We start from the raw sequence: 19048 nt of genomic DNA on the forward strand, positions 1-19048 counted from the left end.
ATGAAGCTCCCAACGAACAGTTCTTGTGCTGGCGTTGCTTCCAGAGGAAGTTTGGAACTCCGTAGTGAGTGTTACAACCGAGGACTGGCGATTTTTATGCGATAAGCGCTTCAGCACTCTGCAGTCCCGTTCTGTGAGCTTGTGTGTCCAATTCGCGGCTGAGCCGTTGTTGCTCCTGACATTTTCACTTCACAATAACAGGGCAGGGCAGAAATGTTATGAACTGACTTATTGGGAAGGTGGCATCCTATGACTGTGCCCCGTTGAAATTCACTGAGTTCTTCAGTACGGACCGTTCTATTGCCAATGTTTGTTTTTTTAATTTCATGGCTGTGGCTGAAATAGCCGAATCCACTGATTTTGAAGGGGTGTCCACATACAGTACCTTTTGGCCATGTAATGTTGTAGGTAGCTTGAAGGCTGTACTCGTTGTATAAGTGTGCAACCATTTGTAGTTTAGTTTGTCAACAAATTTCAAGGAATTAGCCTAGGTTTGTAACAGGGCTAATAGGTGGTGTAAAAGAAAGCCTTGGAAAAACAAACAAAAAGACTAAACTAGACTAAATATTTAGAGCTTTTCAGTCTGAAGCCTTTTCCTTACCATGGTTACTGTTAAAAGAGTGCTGGTTTAATAACAGGAACAATCACATGCCTCAGACAGCATACTAATGAAATCAAAATAACCCACTGTTTTAAATATAGAGAAGAAAGAGTGGGTAGTACGAGCACTACTGTTCTCTCTGGTGAAATCCATCACATTTATTTCCACATCACTTCCTCTCTTTTGGATCTTTCCAGGCCTGCTCTAATTAATAAAAGTAGGTTAGGCCTATAATATCCATTAGGGTATTCAGTTCTTCACATAGTTTCAGCCCTATGCCAAAGTTACAGCCTGTACACATGACAAAGGGCTGTATGACAAATGTTTTTTTGTATTTTCTTTTCACATCCAATTTTTGGTGTGTATATGCATACATACATACATACATACATACATACATACATACATACATACATACATACATACATACATACATACATACATACCACAGATACACATACAGTGGGGCAAAAAAGTATTTAGTCAGCCACCAATTGTGCAAGTTTTCCCACTTAAAAAGTTGAGAGAGGCCTGTAATGTTCATCATAGGTATACTTCAACTATGACAGACATAATTAGAAAAAAAATCCAGAAAATCACATTGTAGGATTTTTAATGAATTTATTTGCAAATTATGGTGGAAAATAAGTATTTGGTCACCTACAAACAAGCAAGATTTCTGGCTCTCACAGACCTGTAACTTCTTCTTTAAGAGACTCCTCTGTCCTCCACTCATTACCTGTATTAATGGCACCTGTTTGAACTTGTTATCTGTATTAAAGACACCTGTCCACAACCTCAAACAGTCACACTCCAAACTCCACTATGGCCAAGACCAAAGAGCTGTCAAAGGACACCAGAAACAAAATTGTAGACCTGCACCAGGCTGGGAAGACTGAATCTGCAATAGGTAAGCAGCTTGGTTTGAAGAAATCAACTGTGGGAGAAATTATTAGGAAATGGAAGACATACAAGACCACTGATAATCTCCCTCGATCTGGGGCTCCACGCAAGATCTCACCCCGTGGGGTCAAAATGATCACAAGAACGGTGAGCAAAAATCCCAGAACCACACGGGGGGACCTAGTTAATGACCTGCAGAGAGCTAGGACCAAAGTAACAAAGCCTACCATCAGTAACACACTACGCCTCCAGGGACTCAAATCCTGCAGTGCCAGACATGTCCCCCTGCTTAAGCCAGTACAAGTCCAGGCCTGTCAGATGTTTGCTAGAGAGCATTTGGATGATCCAGAAGAAGATTGGGAGAATGTCATATGGTCAGATGAAACCAAAAGATAACTTTTTGGTAAAAACTCAACTCGTCGTGTTTGGAGGACAAAGAATGCTGAGTTGCATCCAAAGAACACCATACCTACTGTGAAGCATGGGGATGGAAACATCATGCTTCGGGGCTGTTTTTCTGCAAAGGGACCAGGACGACTGATCCGTGTAAAGGAAAGAATGAATGGGGCCATGTATCATGAGATTTTGAGTGAAAACCTCCTTCCATCAGCAAGGGCATTGAAGATGAAACGTGGCTGGGTCTTTCAGCATGACAATGATCCCAAACACACTGCCCGGGCAACGGAGTGGCTTCGTAAGAAGCATTTCAAGGTCCTGGAGTGGCCTAGCCAGTCTCCAGATCTCAACCCCATAGAAAATCTTTGGAGGGAGTTGAAAGTCCGTGTTGCCCAGCAACAGCCCCAAAACATCACTGCTCTAGAGGAGATCTGCATGGAGGAATGGGCCAAAATACCAGCAACAGTGTGTGAAAACCTAAGACTTACAGAAAACATTTGACCTCTGTCATTGCCAACAAAGCGTATATAACAAAGTATTGAGAAACTTTTGTTATTGACCAAATACTTATTTTCCACCATAATTTGCAAATAAATTCATTAAAAATCCTACAATGTGATTTTTCTGGATTTCTTTTCCTCATTTTGTCTGTCATAGTTGAAGTGTACCTATGATGAAAAATACAGGCCTCATCTTTTTAAGTGGGAGAACTTGCACAATTGGTGGCTGACTAAATACTTTTTTGCCCCACTGTATATATGTATTTGTATGCATATACTGTCGAAGTCGGAAGTTTACATACACCTCAGCCAAATACATTTAAACTCAATTTTTCATAATTCCTGACATGTAATCATAGTAAAAAATTCCCTGTCTTAGGTCAGTTAGGATTACCACTTTATTTTAAGAATGTGAAATGTCAGAATAATAGTAGAGTAATTTATTTCATCATATTCCCAGTGGATCAGAAGGTTACATACACTCGATTAGTATTTGGTAGCATTGCCTTTAAATTGTTTCAGGTAGCCTTCCACAAGCTTCCCACATTAAGTTGGGTGAATTTTGGCCCATTCCTCCTGACAGAGCTGGTGTAATTGAGTCAGGTTTATAGGCCTCCTTGCTTGCACACGTTTTTTTCAGTTCTTTCCACAAATTTTCTATAGGATTGAGCAGTTGCAAACCGTAGTCTGGCTTTTTTTACGGTGGTTTTGGAGCAGTGGCTTCTTCCTTGCTGAGCGGCCTTTCAAGTTATGTCGATATAGCACTCGTTTTAATGTGGATATAGATACTTTTGTACCTGTTTCCTCCAGCATCTTCACAAGGTCCTTGCTGTTGTTCTTGGATTGACTTGCACTTTTCGCACCAAAGTACGTTCATGTCTAGGAGACAGAACGTGTCTACTTCCTGAGCGGTATGACGGCTGCGTGGTCCCATGATGTTTATACTTGCGTACTATTGTTTGTACAGATGAACGTGGTACCTTCAGGCATTTTGAAATTGCTCCCAAGGATGTACCAGACTTGTGGAGGTCTACAATTTTTTTCTGAGGTCTTGGCTGATTTCTTTAGATTTTCCCATGATGTCAAGCAAAGAGGCACTGAGTTTGAAGGTAGGCCTTGAAATACATCCACAGGTACACCGCCAATTGACTCAAATTATGTCAATTAGCCTATCAGAAACTTCTAAAGCCATGACATTATTTTCTGGAATTTTCCAACTGTTTAAAGGCGCAGTCAACTTAGTGTATGTAAACTTCTGACTCACTGGAATTGTGATACAGTGAATTATAAGTGAAATAATCTGTCTAAACAATTGTTGGAAAAATTACTTGTCATGGACAAAGTAGATGTCCTAACTGACTTGCCAAAACTGTTTGTTAACAAGAAATTTGTGGAGTGGTTGAAAAATGAGTTTTAATGACTCCAACCTAATTGCATGTAAACTTCCAACTTCAACTGTATATATTTTGTTTTTATCTATTTAACTAGCCAAGTCAGTTAAGAACATTCTTATTTACAATGGACGGACTACCCTGCCAAACCTTCCCTTAATTCTTATTTACATTGACGCTGGACCACTTGTGGCCGGTTGTGATACAGCCCGCGATCGAACCCGGGTCTGTAGTGACGCCTCTAGCACTGCAATGCATTGCTTTAGACCGCTGCGCCTCTCTCCCCCCCAAATGTGTGAAGAAATCCAGTGGTCAGTGGAGCCTTCAGTGTCTCATCAAGGGAGAAAAAAATCTCTGTCATCATTGACTGAGTGTGTCATATTTATTTGCTGTCCTGGGAATCGTCCTGAAGGATTAGACTGCAGTTACAGCAGGCGGTGATGCAGCATCCACGTCCTTGGGATAGCTCTCAGGGTCCTAGTAGGGGGGGTCTTCTCTCTGGATGATCCTGTGTGTCTGTCGGATGTGTGCTGTGGGGTCCCTTTCACCCACACTCCCCAGTCCCAACCCCTCCCCTTCATGTTTTGAACCAAACCTCCCCCTCTGGTTCTCACAGAAAGGATCTCTGTGTCTTGACAATCAGGCAGGATTCCATGACATCATCGGCCTGGCTTTTCACGTTGTTTGGGTCTCGCGGCCGGGCCGGTGGCAACATCTGCTGAGCGCCTTGGAAACAACCAACCGCGGAGAAAGGAGGGGCGGAGGGCATGTGAAAGCCAAGTTTGTTATTGAACCCCATCAGCGAGATCCCTCACTCTCTCGTGTCAGGAGATGAGGGGAAGCGCATGGAGGGGGGTATGTCATGCTATACTTCCTCTCCCGCCTTCAAAGCAATCTACTTAAGTTGATAGAACTTCCTGTGGGTCACGGCCCTCCCCGACTACAACTGTGACACACCTCACCAAGGAATCGCACGTTTCCATCATCAACCGGGCCTAATCTGTTTCATATGAACTATTAGCACTAGCCATTTTCTCTCTCTCACAGATTAGAGGTGCTACGCGTTATCGTGTTTCCTTGCTCGCTCAGCAGACCCAATTTGTCATGTCCTTTCACATGTACTGAGCTGTGGCGAGAGAAAAAAAGCCGGGCAATGAAGTCCAACCCGAGTACGGAAATCATTCATCTCCACAAAGGCGTGGCGAGCGAACCACATCTTCTGTGGGCCATTAACCTCCGTGGAACGGAGCCTGAGCCGGTGGGTTTTGAAACAGGCCGCCCAGGGGATGGTGATGAGGCAATAATGCCCTTTCCCAAGGTATTCAGAAAATGTCCTGTGTGCAAAGAGCATGGGAATAGGCAACCTCTTTCTCTCTCTGTCCCTCTCTTTCCGTACAGGGGTCACATGTCAGAGTTCCTTATTCCCTCATGTCATAGACGCAGAGTAAACATACCTCTGGTTTCAGTCCATGCGCTGGTAAGAGCTCAGAGGCCCTGTTCTTATTGGGGGAAAACGAGGGGTCGGTCAATAGGAGCTCTGCCTTGCTTTTTGTTCTAATGGTGATGAGGCTTTCCTCCTGTCAAAAGCAGCCACTACCTAATTGCTTGAGGCTCACTCTCCGTGCGCCCGTTGATGATTAATGGAGCTCTTTGAGAGATGGCCGCGCTTACTCTGGACACTCTGGTGAAACTACAAGCCTGTTTTAAAAAATAAGTCAAAAATCTGTAACAAAAGTAGTTGATTAGCCAAAGTGCACCTGGTTGCCATAATATTGACAGAACTAAGCAGGCGGACAAATACCCCCCATATAAAGTGATTTTTGTTTGTAGTGAGTCTAGGGACCCATTTCCACAACATACTTAAAATGCATTAAAAACACGGTTCACGTTCTCCCATGGGCAACAGCTGGAGGAAGCGGCCCTGCTGCCAGGCTGGATCCCCTGGCTTAGAGCCTTCTCTCTTTCTGCCATCTGAGGGCACTGCCATAGTCTGACTTTTGGTATCCTGTCAACGCCTCTGCCAACTTGGAGACCCTGTCTGCATTTTTATAGACTCTATAAACTGGCCACAATATTCCCGGGCTGCGTTCTCTTTTTGCACTGTTTAGATCTGATTCCATTGATGAGAATAGTTTTGGCGGGAGGGATTAAAGTAATACCTTTCAACCTTTTAGAGGAGTGGCTGCAGATGGTAGACGAGAGCTCCTTTAGTCTGCGTAGACCACTTGTCTGCTACTGCAGATAGAATGAATCCATCTGTCCAGGCTTTGCAGTTATCTGTGAGACGAATGACGACAATGGAAGGCCTCTCAACTTGAAGCCACCAAATTGCGGATGTCATCTGCACCACTCTGTGAAGTGTTGATTGTCTGTAATTTCCTTGGCACAATGGTGTCAGAAATGGGATGACGCGCAGAAGGTTTGTACCGTACGCACAGTGACTTGAGAGTTTGACACCTACCAGTTAGATGACCTGGCCACTCCATCAGTGTACGACCAACATAGCAACAACTTTATTTCCACGGTTTAACAGGTGGTCAAAGTCCAAAGTGGGCTCACATCATCTTTAAGCATCTGTCTGTCAGAGCCACTCTAATTTACTGTCAGCATCCATCAGATTTACAGCTACCTGATGAAGTGTCACTCTACCCATACCAACTGTGTCACTCTCAAAAATTGGGCCTATGCAGAGGCCATTTAGAGGGTGCGATCTTGCCGAGGTTAATTCAATAAAGCTGACAGTTGAGATCTGTCAGCAGCTTTATCTCAAGCCCCCTCCTACAGTTTGGCCACTCAACTGAGAAAAGAGATGTTAGATTCCTAACATTCCACCTTTTTTAACCTGTAAGTTACCTTACATACTTGCAATGAGCTGACTTTCCCCCCTCAAGGGCTTGTTCAGAATTTCTGAGAGGCTACTGTGTGGAATCTTTTCATATAGAAAAGGAGACAAACCATTCAGCTCTTGGCATGCAAACAGCTCTGGCACACCGCCTGCAGCATAGCCCTGTTATATTAAATGAATCTTCTGCTTGGACGCCTGCCACTGCAAAAATGTGTATGGGAAAAATATGTCCATTAATTTCAATGAGCATGGGTCAGGAACCTGGGTGTGATAAATTATAAATAAGGAAACTTCAGCCAAAAGCTCAAATGGACCAAAGCAGAGGTGCCACGTTCAGACTAGTTTCACAGTTTTTGTAAAAATAAAAAAAATTAAAAAGGAAACTTACTGCCACTTGACGAAGTCCAGTGGTTTTGAGCCATTTATCTTTGTGCATAAACGGCCAAGCCATCTGTTCTGAATCGAACTGTTCCTTTACATTGACCCAGCAGTCACCCCTGGTGTCTGCACACATGAAAGGGGTGTTGTCTGTGTTTGGACACAGGCTTTGGAAATGTGCTGACATGACTGGAGAAAGGCTGTGGTCTGTTTTAAAGGTACCAGAGTCCCAGTCGCAACCAGTCTCTCCAGCAAGCATGTACACAAGCCCTAAATCAATGGCTTGTGTGTGTTAGCTGAACTTGGAATATTTAGTATATTGTGCACTGCTAGCATTGATGGTAGACTCTGTTTTCTCCTCAATCCCATGCAGATAGTTGCCCAGCTATAATATAAATCAAAATAGGCTACTTGTCTCCTTTGGAATGACACATGGAACATTCCAGGCAGGCCTAGACCTCCTGTCCTCCCTAAGCATAGCAAAGATTCATGGCCGACTTGATGAACTTCACACAGCGTTGATGCCAATGCCTCTGATCCAAAGTATTATTACTCACAGCGGGTGAGTGGCCAGACGGGACAGGACGAGGCTGCTGTGAGGGTTTTCATTAGGCTAGGGCTGGTTCGCACCCCTGCCACCACGCTACACCACAAACACCTCATCTATGGCACTGTTTTTTTTATTCATTTTTTATTTTTACATAAGACAATTCGCTTAACACGCCTCTGGACCGTACAGAGCTCCGGGGCTTTCAAGTTTTTAGGAAACCAATCTTACGACAGCAGGGGCTGGATTAGAGTATCGGTGGTGGCAGAGGTATGAAGGAATGCCTCAGCCATGCAGTCAAGTGTGGCGAAAGCCTATTAGACCTGCTCTTTAGCTAGTTTCAAAGGCCCGGAAGGTTCCTTATAGCACAAACTATTTCCTCTGAACTTGATTGATTAGACGCAGCCCGTTAAGATGTTATGAATGCAAGAGATTACGTCTGCTCCCTGCATTCCTGTCATTGGATGCTGTGACTATAAGGAGACCCCTCCCTCCGAAGGATTTTCACAAGCTAATGTCAAGTGCCTTCCTGCAGCTACCAAGTGCGTCTTTCCTCCTGGTTCGGATGGTTGACAAGGTGTTCACAAATATAGAGTCAGTGGTTCTCCTTGCCTCTACGTGCCTCATGTTCTCGCTGACCTTGTCACGTTGCTCTTACTTTGTCACAGCCCTGTCACACTGGCCACAGACAATAACAAACGCCTCTGTCCGCCACATCCTCAAACTCCTCAGATATTTAGCCTGATCCAACGCATTAAGGCAAGTCTGTGGACTTGATGAGTTCAGCACAAGCCAAAGAGCATGGCTTTTTCTTTCTTCATCCTCCAGTCTCTACATTTTTCTTTCTTGTGTGAGTGTTTCTGCAAGGGAAAGGCAGCTGTATGTAGTAAATCTGTGCGTGGCTGGACAGAGTGGGATTGAGAATGTAAGGACAAGAGGGAATAAAGCTGGAGAGCCTAGAGCCCCAGCACAATCTTCCAGGCCCATGACTCTCACATGAGCTCAGATCAGCACCCCCCCGAGGCCCAGGCTCTTTCTCTCCCTCTCTCTCTCAATGGTGTGTTAGAATATTCACGACTCAAAACAGGACTAAAAACACTGACCATATTACATCAGGAAGTGCATCGTTTTGACCAGCTACGGCATAGTTGTCTGTCACAATTCCTATGCCAATCTAGTCTAAGGCGCTCAGCAGACATTTACTGCCTGTTTCTCTGGAGGGCAAAACCAACTCCAGACGCAATTTCTTCCAGTCTGCTTCCACTCCTGCCCCGACAACATGACAATGACACTCGGCATGGTGGCGTTAGGCAGGCATGACTAAACTGGACTTCTCATTAGTCTCTTGCTTGTGTTTTCTCTTGGGTCTGATCTAGAGGTCGACCGACTATGATTTTTCAACGGCAATACTGATACCGATTTTATTACAGGACCAAAAAAAGCAGATACCGATTAATCGGGCTATTTATTTATTTTATGTGTGTATGTAATAATGACAATTACAACAATACTGAATGAACACTTTCATTTTAACTTAATATAATACATTAAAATCAATTTAATCTCAAATAATGAAACATGCTCAATTTGGTTTAAATAATGCAAAAACACAGTGTTGTAGAAGTGCAATATGTGCCATGTAAGAAAGCTGACGTTTAAGTTCCTTGCTCAGAATATGAGAACATATGAAAGCTGATGGTTCCTTTTAACATGAGTCTTCAATATTCCCAGATAAGTTTTAGGTTGTAGTTATTATAGGAGATATAGGACTATTTCTCTCTACCACTTGTATTTCATATCCCTTTGACTATTGGAGGTTCTTATAGGCACTGTAGTATTGCCAGCCTAATCTCTGGAGTTGATAGGCTTGAAGTCATAAACAGGGCTTTGCATCCCAGCATTGTTAAGAGCTGCTGTTTGAATGAGTGCTTACGAGCCTGCTGCTGCCTACCACCGGTCAGTCAGACTGCTCTATCATAGACTTAATTATAATATAATAAACACACAAATACGAGCCTTTAATCATTAATATGGTCAAATCCGGAAACTATCATTTCGAAAACAAAATGTTTATTCTTTCACGGAACCGTAACGTATTTTATCAAACGGCTGGCATCCATAAGTCTAAATATTTATTTTACATTGCACAACCTTCAATGTTATGTCATAATTATGTACAATTCTGGCAAATTAATTACGGTCTTTGTTAGGAAGAAATGGTCTTTACACAGTTCGCAACGAACCAGGCGGCCCAAACTGCTGCATATACCCTGACTCTGTTTGCTCTGAATGCAAGAGAAGTGACACAATTTCCCGAGCTAATATTGCCTGCTAACATTTATTTGAACTAAATATGCAGGTTGAAAAATATATACTTGTGTATTGATTTTAAGAAAGGCATTGATGTTTATGGTTAGGTACATTGGTGCGACGACAGTGCTTTTTTTGCGAATGCGCTTGTTAAGTCATCACCTGTTTGGCGAAGTAGGCTGTGATTCGATGATAAATTAACAGGCACCGCATTGATTATTTGCAATGCAGGACAAGCTAGTTAAACTAGTAAAATGATCAACCATGTGTAGTTAACTAGGGATTATGTTAAGATTGATTGTTTTTTATAAATTAAGTTTAATGCTAGCTAGCACCTTACCCTGGCTCCTTGCTGCACTTGCGTAACAGGTGGTCAGCCAGCCACGCAGTGCAATGTAATCGGCGTCCAAAAATGGCGATCACTGATTGTTATGAAAACTTTAAATCGGCCCCAATTAATCGGCCATGCTGATTAATCGGTCGACTTCTAGTCAGATCTGTCCCTCTTTGCTGCCCAGTCTCTCGCATCCCTCTTTGCTGCCCAGTCTCTCGCATGTCATGGCTGTGTTGCTCATGATGCAGGCTGGTTGACACTACTTTCATGAGAACTGGGAGGATGTGCCCACCCCCTTACACAATCTGACAGTAAGGACAACCTGAGATATTTGACAGCTCCCAGGCTCAACCTTCAAGGCCACTGTCTTCTTTAAGGTAGATGTTGAACATGGTCTTACACCATTTATCTGAGTGTGCAAGGAGGGATGAAGGTGGCGGATACGAGGAGGACCAGGTGATATGTGGTTCAGATTTTCAAAATCTAAGGCTTGGATGAGAGGAGCTAAGGTCATGGAAATGATGTTTAGGTGGATGTTTACTCTCCACCCTTTGGCAGCTCTGGCACTTCCAGAGGTCAATCGCTCTGACTTTTCTCAACTGCCACCATGTTCCGGCGTGAGTCGTAAATCCGTGTGTGCGTGCGTGCATGGTTATTACTCACACAACTCTGTTTATCAGCCTCAAGTCACCTCGGCCGGTAAATCATTCTTCAGACCTGTTTGATAAGAGAGTTGTCTGGCTCCGGAGAGCTCTGACTTTTCCACTGCAAACCTCTGTTTCAAAGAACCTTTCCTTGTCCCGCAAATACTTCCTCCTTAGAGGTTAAGTCAATACCATTGTACTATAAAGTGTAAATAAAAGTTATGTTGCCTTCGCATGGAAAGTAAAGTAGGCAAACGGTATCCCTGTAGCCTACACTGTTTCTACTTGGCATTTAAATGTCTCTGCTACACATTTTAGAACCTGAGGTTGTGTTGTCATATCCTCTTACAATGAGGTCAGACAATAATGGGACCATTGGTTCAGTGTATTAGAGCATTTGGCTGCATTCTTGGTAGCCGAGAGGGGAGTTGATGTTGGCGTGTCATCTTTATACACTGCTTTCTCTCTGCAAGGCCCACACACACTCTGTGTCCCTAATGGCACCATGTTCCCTGTATACTTTTGACCAGATCTACTTATGGACCCTAATCAAAAGTAGTGCACCTCATAAGGGAATAGGTTGCCATTTGAAACACAGCCGCTCACTGTGTGTTTTTCACACCAGTCCAGGCCCCTACCCCTTCATAGTCCACATTCAAAGTGGGTCAGCGCCACAAAGCAGACGGCTGTAGCGGTGAGAAAAAGGGCCAACTCGGGTTCTGGGGACGGGAGATGACTTCATCCTGCAGAAATGCCAAGGAGACAAAGGGATGTTCAGATCCAACGTTAAGTGTGCTGGTCTCAGGATCACTACAACACCTCTCTCTCATCATCACACACACACACACACACACACACGTCTCTTCTCACAGATGAAAGGGTTCTACGAAAAACATTTCTGCCTGTGTGTACACATTTGTATGTGAATCCACTGCTTGTTCATCGGTTCATTTTGATTTGTAACATCATGCAGATCTAATGAGAGACACTGTGATGACTTCCTTTAGTTTCTCCAGACTGAACTCTTAACATTCATTTGTGGCTTTGTGTCATTCTTGTGAATTGTTAGAAAGTCCGTATTGCCCTATTGGGTCAGTGAAACTAGGTCATATAGTCAACTTGTCATGCCAAGTGATGAACGGCCTTCAGTTACCATAGTTACAGAGCTAGTTAAAAGGCCTTAGAATATCTTGAATGGTGCACATATAAACCTTCTCTATTGTAGATGACATTAGACTAGAAAGTGTCTGGAAAAGCCTACCTTATTCTCTGTACTGAAACAACTTTTCAGTGAAATATAAATTTCACCCAGCACCCTCTTCTCTCTGCCTGTGCTTCTCCTCAGGGGGAAGTTTGCGGTGGTCAGGAAGTGTGTGGAGAAGTGCACGGGCCAGGAGTACGCCGCCAAGTTCATGAGGAAGAGGAGGAAGGGCCAGGACTGCAGGCTGGAGATCATCCACGAGGTGGCCGTTCTGGAGCTCGCCACGGCCAGCCAGCGGGTGGTCAACCTGCACCAGGTCTACGAGATGGCCGCTGAGATGGTGCTCGTCCTCCAGTTGTGAGTGTCGCACTTTGGTCAAATCGTAGTTGTAGGAACAATGCCACGTACACGGTATGATGCGTAGATTTGAAAAGGTCAGCCGTGGAAGAAGAGCGAGAAGGTCTACCCTCCATTTTAGTCCACTTCAGACATGGACGACAATCTCTTTTTATGCACATATTTTTTACACACATTTAGTATCTCAATAGTCTGATATGGCTTCATCTCCTTCTTTTACACTGGTCTGAAAAAGCAGGATAGGTAATGTGCTTGTGATCTAATGCAAAGTGTTATTTAGGTCATGGAAAAGGTAGCTCGACACGACGTATCACCTTTGACCCACAGGAAGTACGGGAAAGGCTCCCGGGCACTGCAGACTGATCTCTTAGCTGCATGCCACCTTAACTGACTGGTGAATAATAAACAGTCTGTGACCCTGATGGTTTATTGAAAGGCAGCAGGTCCATGGCAAGGCAAGCTGTTAAATATTGAGACTGAGGTGAAGCAATAGAATGAGAGGAGATAAGTACAGGGATGGGACAAAAAAAACTGGATAGGGAGGGAGAGAGCGAGGCCTCACTGGATAGGGAGGGAGAGAGCGAGGCCTCACTGGACAGGGAGGGAGAGAGCGAGGCCTCACTGGATAGGGAGGGAGAGAGCGAGGCCTCTCTGGATAGGGAGGGAGAGAGCGAGGCCTCTCTGGATAGGGAGGGAGAGAGCGAGGCCTCACTGGATAGGGAGGGAGAGAGCGAGGCCTCACTGGACAGGGAGGGAGAGAGCGAGGCCTCACTGGACAGGGAGGGAGAGAGCGAGGCCTCACTGGACAGGGAGGGAGAGAGCGAGGCCTCACTGGACAGGGAGGGAGAGAGCGAGGCCTCACTGGACAGGGAGGGAGAGAGCGAGGCCTCACTGGACAGGGAGGGAGAGAGCGAGGCCTCACTGGACAGGGAGGGAGAGAGCGAGGCCTCACTGGACAGGGAGGGAGAGAGCGAGGCCTCACTGGACAGGGAGGGAGAGAGCGAGGCCTCACTGGACAGGGAGGGAGAGAGCGAGGCCTCACTGGACAGGGAGGGAGAGAGCGAGGCCTCACTGGACAGGGAGGGAGAGAGCGAGGCCTCACTGGACAGGGAGGGAGAGAGCGAGGCCTCACTGGACAGGGAGGGAGAGAGCGAGGCCTCACTGGACAGGGAGGGAGAGAGCGAGGCCTCACTGGACAGGGAGGGAGAGAGCGAGGCCTCACTGGACAGGGAGGGAGAGAGCGAGGCCTCACTGGACAGGGAGGGAGGGAGAGAGCGAGGCCTCACTGGACAGGGAGGGAGAGAGCGAGGCCTCACTGGACAGGGAGGGAGAGAGCGAGGCCTCACTGGACAGCCTCACTGGACAGGGAGAGAGCGAGGCCTCACTGGACAGGGAGGGAGAGAGCGAGGCCTCACTGGACAGGGAGGGGGAGAGAGCGAGGCCTCACTGGACAGGGAGGGAGAGAGCGAGGCCTCACTGGACAGGGAGGGAGAGAGCGAGGCCTCACTGGACAGGGAGGGAGAGAGCGAGGCCTCACTGGACAGGGAGGGAGGAGAGAGCGAGGCCTCACTGGACAGGGAGGAGAGAGCGAGGCCTCACTGGACAGGGAGGGAGAGAGCGAGGCCTCACTGGACAGGGAGGGAGAGAGCGAGGCCTCACTGGACAGGGAGGGAGAGAGCGAGGCCTCACTGGACAGGGAGGGAGACAGGGAGCGAGGCCTCACTGGACAGGGAGGGAGAGAGCGAGGCCTCACTGGACAGGGGGGAGAGAGCGAGGCCTCACTGGACGAGGCCTCACTGGACAGGGAGGGAGAGAGCGAGGCCTCACTGGACAGGGAGGGAGAGAGCGAGGCCTCACTGGACAGGGAGGGAGAGAGCGAGGCCTCACTGGACAGGGAGGGCCTCACTGGACAGGAGAGCGAGGCCTCACTGGACAGGGAGGGGAGAGAGCGAGGCCTCACTGGACAGGGAGGGAGAGAGCGAGGCCTCACTGGACAGGGAGGGAGAGAGCGAGGCCTCACTGGACAGGGAGGAGAGAGCGAGGCCTCACTGGACAGGGAGGGAGGGAGAGAGCGAGGCCTCACTGGACAGGGAGGGAGAGAGCGAGGCCTCACTGGACAGGGAGGGAGAGAGCGAGGCCTCACTGGACAGGGAGGGAGAGAGCGAGGCCTCACTGGACAGGGAGGGAGAGAGCGAGGCCTCACTGGACAGGGAGGGAGAGAGCGAGGCCTCACTGGACAGGGACTGGGGAGAGAGCGAGGCCTCACTGGACAGGGAGGGGGAGAGAGCGAGGCCTCACTGGACAGGGAGGGAGAGAGCGAGGCCTCACTGGACAGGGAGGGAGAGAGCGAGGCCTCACTGGACAGGGAGGGAGAGAGCGAGGCCTCACTGGACAGGGAGGGAGAGAGCAGGGGGAGAGAGGCCTCACTGGACAGGGAGGGAGAGAGCGAGGCCTCACTGGACAGGGAGGGAGAGAGCGAGGCCTCACTGGACAGGGAGGGAGAGAGCGAGGCCTCACTGGACAGGGAGGGAGAGAGCGAGGCCTCACTGGACAGGGAGGGAGAGAGCGAGGCCTCACTGGACAGGGAGGGAGAGAGCGAGGCCTCACTGGACAGGGAGGGAGAGAGCGAGGCCTCACTGGACAGGGAGGAGAGAGCGAGGCCTCACTGGACAGGGAGGGAGAGAGCGAGGCCTCACTGGACAGGGAGGGAGAGAGCGAGGCCTCACTGGACAGGGAGGGAGAGAGGCCTCACTGGCGAGGCCTCACTGGACAGGGTGGGACTGGACAGGAGCGAGGCCTCACTGGACAGGGAGGGAGAGAGCGAGGCCTCACTGGACAGGGAGGGAGAGAGCGAGGCCTCACTGGACAGGGAGGGAGGGAGAGAGCGAGGCCTCACTGGACAGGGAGGGAGGGAGAGAGCGAGGCCTCACTGGACAGGGAGGGAGGGAGAGAGCGAGGCCTCACTGGACAGGGAGGGAGGGAGAGAGCGAGGCCTCACTGGACAGGGAGGGGGGCCTCACTGGATAGAGATGGGGAGAGAGAGGCCTCACTGGATATAGATGGGGAGGGAGAGAGAGAGGCCTCACTGGATGGAGGGAGGGAGGGGGGGCCTCACTGCATATAGATGGGGAGGAAGAAAGAGGCCTCACTGGAGGGAGAGGGGGCCTCACTGGGTGGAGGGAGGGAGCTCTCACTGGATAGAGATGGGGAGGGAGGGAGAGGGGCCTCACTGGATAGAGATGGGGAGGGAGGGAGAGGGGCCTCACTGGGTAGAGGGAGGGAGGGAGAGGGGCGTCACTGCATAGAGATAGGACAGAGAGAGGGGCCTCACTGGATAGAGATGGGGAGGGAGGGAGGCAGAGGGGCCTCACTGGGGGGAGGGAGGGAGGCAGAGGGGCCTCACTGGGTGGAGGGAGGCAGGCAGAGGGGCCTCACTGGGTAGAGGGAGGGGAGGCAGGCAGAGGGGCCTCACTGGGTAGAGGGGAGGGAGGCTGGCAGAGGGGCCTCACTGGGTAGTGGGAGGGAGGCTGGCAGAGGGGCCTCACTGGGTAGTGGGAGGGAGGCAGGCAAAGGGGCCTCACTGGGTGGAGGGAGAGAGGGAGGCAGGCAGAGGGGCCTCACTGGATAGAGGGGCGAGAGATGGGGGGACTCACTGGATAGAGAGGGGGGAGGGAGAGAGAAGCCTCACTGGATAGAGATGGGGAGGGGGGAGAGAGGCCTCACTGGATAGAGATGGGGAGGGGGAGAGAGGCTTCACTGGATAGAGATGGGGAGGGGGAGAGAGGCCTCACTGGATACAGATGGGGAGGGAGAGAGAGAGGCCTCACTAGATAGAGATGGGGAGGGGGGAGAGAGAGGCCTCACTGGATAGAGATGGGGAGGGAGAGAGAGAGGCCTCACTGGATAGAGATGGGGAGGGAGAGAGAGAGGCCTCACTGGATAGAGATGGGGAGGAGAGAGAGAGAGGCCTCACTGGATAGAGATGGGAAGGGAGAGAGAGAGGCCTCACTGGATAGAGATGGGGAGGGAGAGAGAGCGGCCTCACTGGATAGAGATGGGGAGGGAGAGAGAGAGAGGCCTCACTGGATGGAAGGAGGGAGGGGGGGCCTCACTGCATATAGATGGGGAGGAAGAAAGAGGCCTCACTGGAGGGAGGGGTCCTCACTGGGTGGAGGGAGGCCTCACTGGATAGAGATGGGGAGGGGCCTCACTGGATAGAGATGGGGATGGAGGGAGAGGGGCCTCACTGGGTAGAGGGGAGGGAGGGAGAGGGGCGTCACTGCATAGAGATGGGGAGGGAGGGAGGCAGAGGGGCCTCACTGGGTGGAGGGAGGCAGGCAGAGGGGCCTCACTGGGTGGAGGGAGGCAGGCAGAGGGAGGCAGGCAGAGGGGCCTCACTGGTTAGCGGGAGGGAGGCAGGCAGAGGGGCCTCACTGGGTAGCGGGAGGGAGGCAGGCAGAGGGGCCTCACTGGGTAGCGGGAGGGAGGCTGGCAGAGGGGCCTCACTGGGTAGCGGGAGGGAGGCAGGCAAAGGGGCCTCACTGGGTGGAGGGAGAGAGGGAGGCAGGCAGAGGGGCCTCACTGGATGGATGGAGGGAGGGCAGAGTGTCCTCACTGGATAGAGGGGGGCGAGAGATGGGGGCCTCACTGGATAGAGGGGCGAGAGAGGGGGACTCACTGGATAGAGATGGGGGGGGGAGAGAGGCTTCACTGGATAGAGATGGGGAGGGGGAGAGAGGCCTCACTGGATAGAGATGGAGATGGGGAGGGGGAGAGAGAGGCCTCACTGGATAGAGATGGGGAGGGGGAGAGAGGCCTCACTGGATAGAGATGGGGAGGGGGAGAGAGAGGCCTCACTGGATAGAGATGGGGAGGAGAGAGAGAGAGAGAGAGAGGCCTCACTGGATAGAGATGGAGAGGGGAGAGAGAGGTCTCACTGGATAGAGATGGGGAGGGAGCGAGAGAGAGGCCTCACTGGATAGAGATGGAGCGGGAGAGAGAGAGAGGCCTCACTGGATAGAGATGGGGGGGAGAGAGAGAGAGGCCTCACTGGATAGAGATGGGGAGAGAGAGAGAGGACCTCACTGGATAGAGATGGGGAGGGAGAGAGAGAGGCCTCACTGGATAGAGATGGGGAGGGAGAGAGAGAGGCCTCACTGGATAGAGATGGGGAGGGAGAGAGAGAGGCCTCACTGGATAGAGATGGAGAGGGGAGAGAGCGCCCACTGGATAGAGATGGGGAGGGAGAGAGAGAGGCCTCACTGGATGGAAGGAGGGAGGGGGGCCTCACTGCATATAGATGGGGAGGAAGAAAGAGGCCTCACTGGAGGGAGGGGGCCTCACTGGGTGGAGGGAGGGAGGCCTCACTGGATAGAGATGGGGAGGGAGGGAGAGGGGCCTCACTGGATAGAGATGGGGAGGGATGGGGGAGAGGGGCCTCACTGGGAGAGAGGGAGGGAGGGAGGGAGGGAGGGAGAGGGGCGTCACTGCATAGAGATAGGGGAGAGGGGCCTCTCTGGATAGAGATGTGGAGGGAGGCAGGCAGAGGGGCCTCACTGGGTAGAGGGGGAGGCTGGCAGAGGGGCCTCACTGGGTAGCGGGAGGGAGGCTGGCAGAGGGGCCTCACTGGGTAGTGGAGGGAGGCTGGCAGAGGGGCCTCACTGGGTAGTGGGAGGGAGGCAGGCAGAGGGGCCTCACTGGGTGGAGGGAGAGAGGAGGCAGGCAGAGGGGCCTCACTGGATAGAGGGGCGAGAGATGGGGGACTCACTGGATAGAGAGGGGGAGGGAGAGAGAGAGGCCTCACTAGATAGAGATGGGGAGGGGGGGGGAGAGAGAGAGGCCTCACTGGATAGAGATGGGGAGGGGAGAGAGAGGCCTCACTGGATAGAGATGGGGAGGGAGAGAGAGAGGCCTCACTGGATAGAGATGGGGAGGGAGGGAGAGAGAGAGGCCTCACTGGATAGAGATGGGGGGAGGGAGAGAGAGAGGCCTCACTGGATAGAGATGGGGAGGGAGAGAGAGAGGCCTCACTGGATAGAGATGGGGAGGGAGAGAGAGAGGCCTCACTGGATAGAGATGGGGAGGGGAGAGAGAGGCCTCACTGGATAGAGATGAGGGGGGGGAGAGAGGCTTCACTGGATAGAGATGGGGAGGGGGAGAGAGGCCTCACTGGATAGAGATGGGGAGGGAGAGAGAGCGGCCTCACTGGATAGAGATGGGGAGGGAGAGAGAGAGAGGCCTCACTGGATGGAAGGAGGGAGGGGGCCTCACTGCATATAGATGGGGAGGAAGAAAGAGGCCTCACTGGAGGGAGGGGGCCTCACTGGGTGGAGGGAGGCAGGCAGAGGGGCCTCACTGGGTAGCGGGAGGGAGGCTGGCAGAGGGGCCTCACTGGGTAGCGGGAGGGAGGCTGGCAGAGGGGCCTCACTGGGTAGCGGGAGGGAGGCTGGCAGAGGGGCCTCACTGGGTAGCGGGAGGGAGGCTGGCAGAGGGGCCTCACTGGGTAGCGGGAGGAGGCTGGCAGAGGGGCCTCACTGGGTAGCGGGAGGGAGGCAGGCAAAGGGGCCTCACTGGGTGGAGGGAGAGAGGGAGGCAGGCAGAGGTGCCTCACTGGATGGATGGAGGGAGGGCGAGTGTCCTCA

At 50.5% G+C, this 19048-nt stretch overlaps 1 protein-coding gene across 1 annotated transcript in view; it reads left to right on the forward strand.

The window, feature by feature from the left end:
- The window catches only part of stk17a (serine/threonine kinase 17a), a 41929-nt gene that overhangs the window by 8219 nt on the left and 14662 nt on the right, over window positions 1-19048 (forward strand). The window contains exon 2 of the mRNA XM_024392781.2: window positions 12195-12407. Coding sequence (XP_024248549.1) covers window positions 12195-12407 — 213 coding nt within the window. The remainder of the gene's footprint in view (window positions 1-12194; window positions 12408-19048) is intronic.

This window comes from Oncorhynchus tshawytscha, linkage group LG29 (genome assembly GCF_018296145.1).
Source record: "Oncorhynchus tshawytscha isolate Ot180627B linkage group LG29, Otsh_v2.0, whole genome shotgun sequence".
Lineage (NCBI taxonomy): Eukaryota > Metazoa > Chordata > Actinopteri > Salmoniformes > Salmonidae > Oncorhynchus > Oncorhynchus tshawytscha.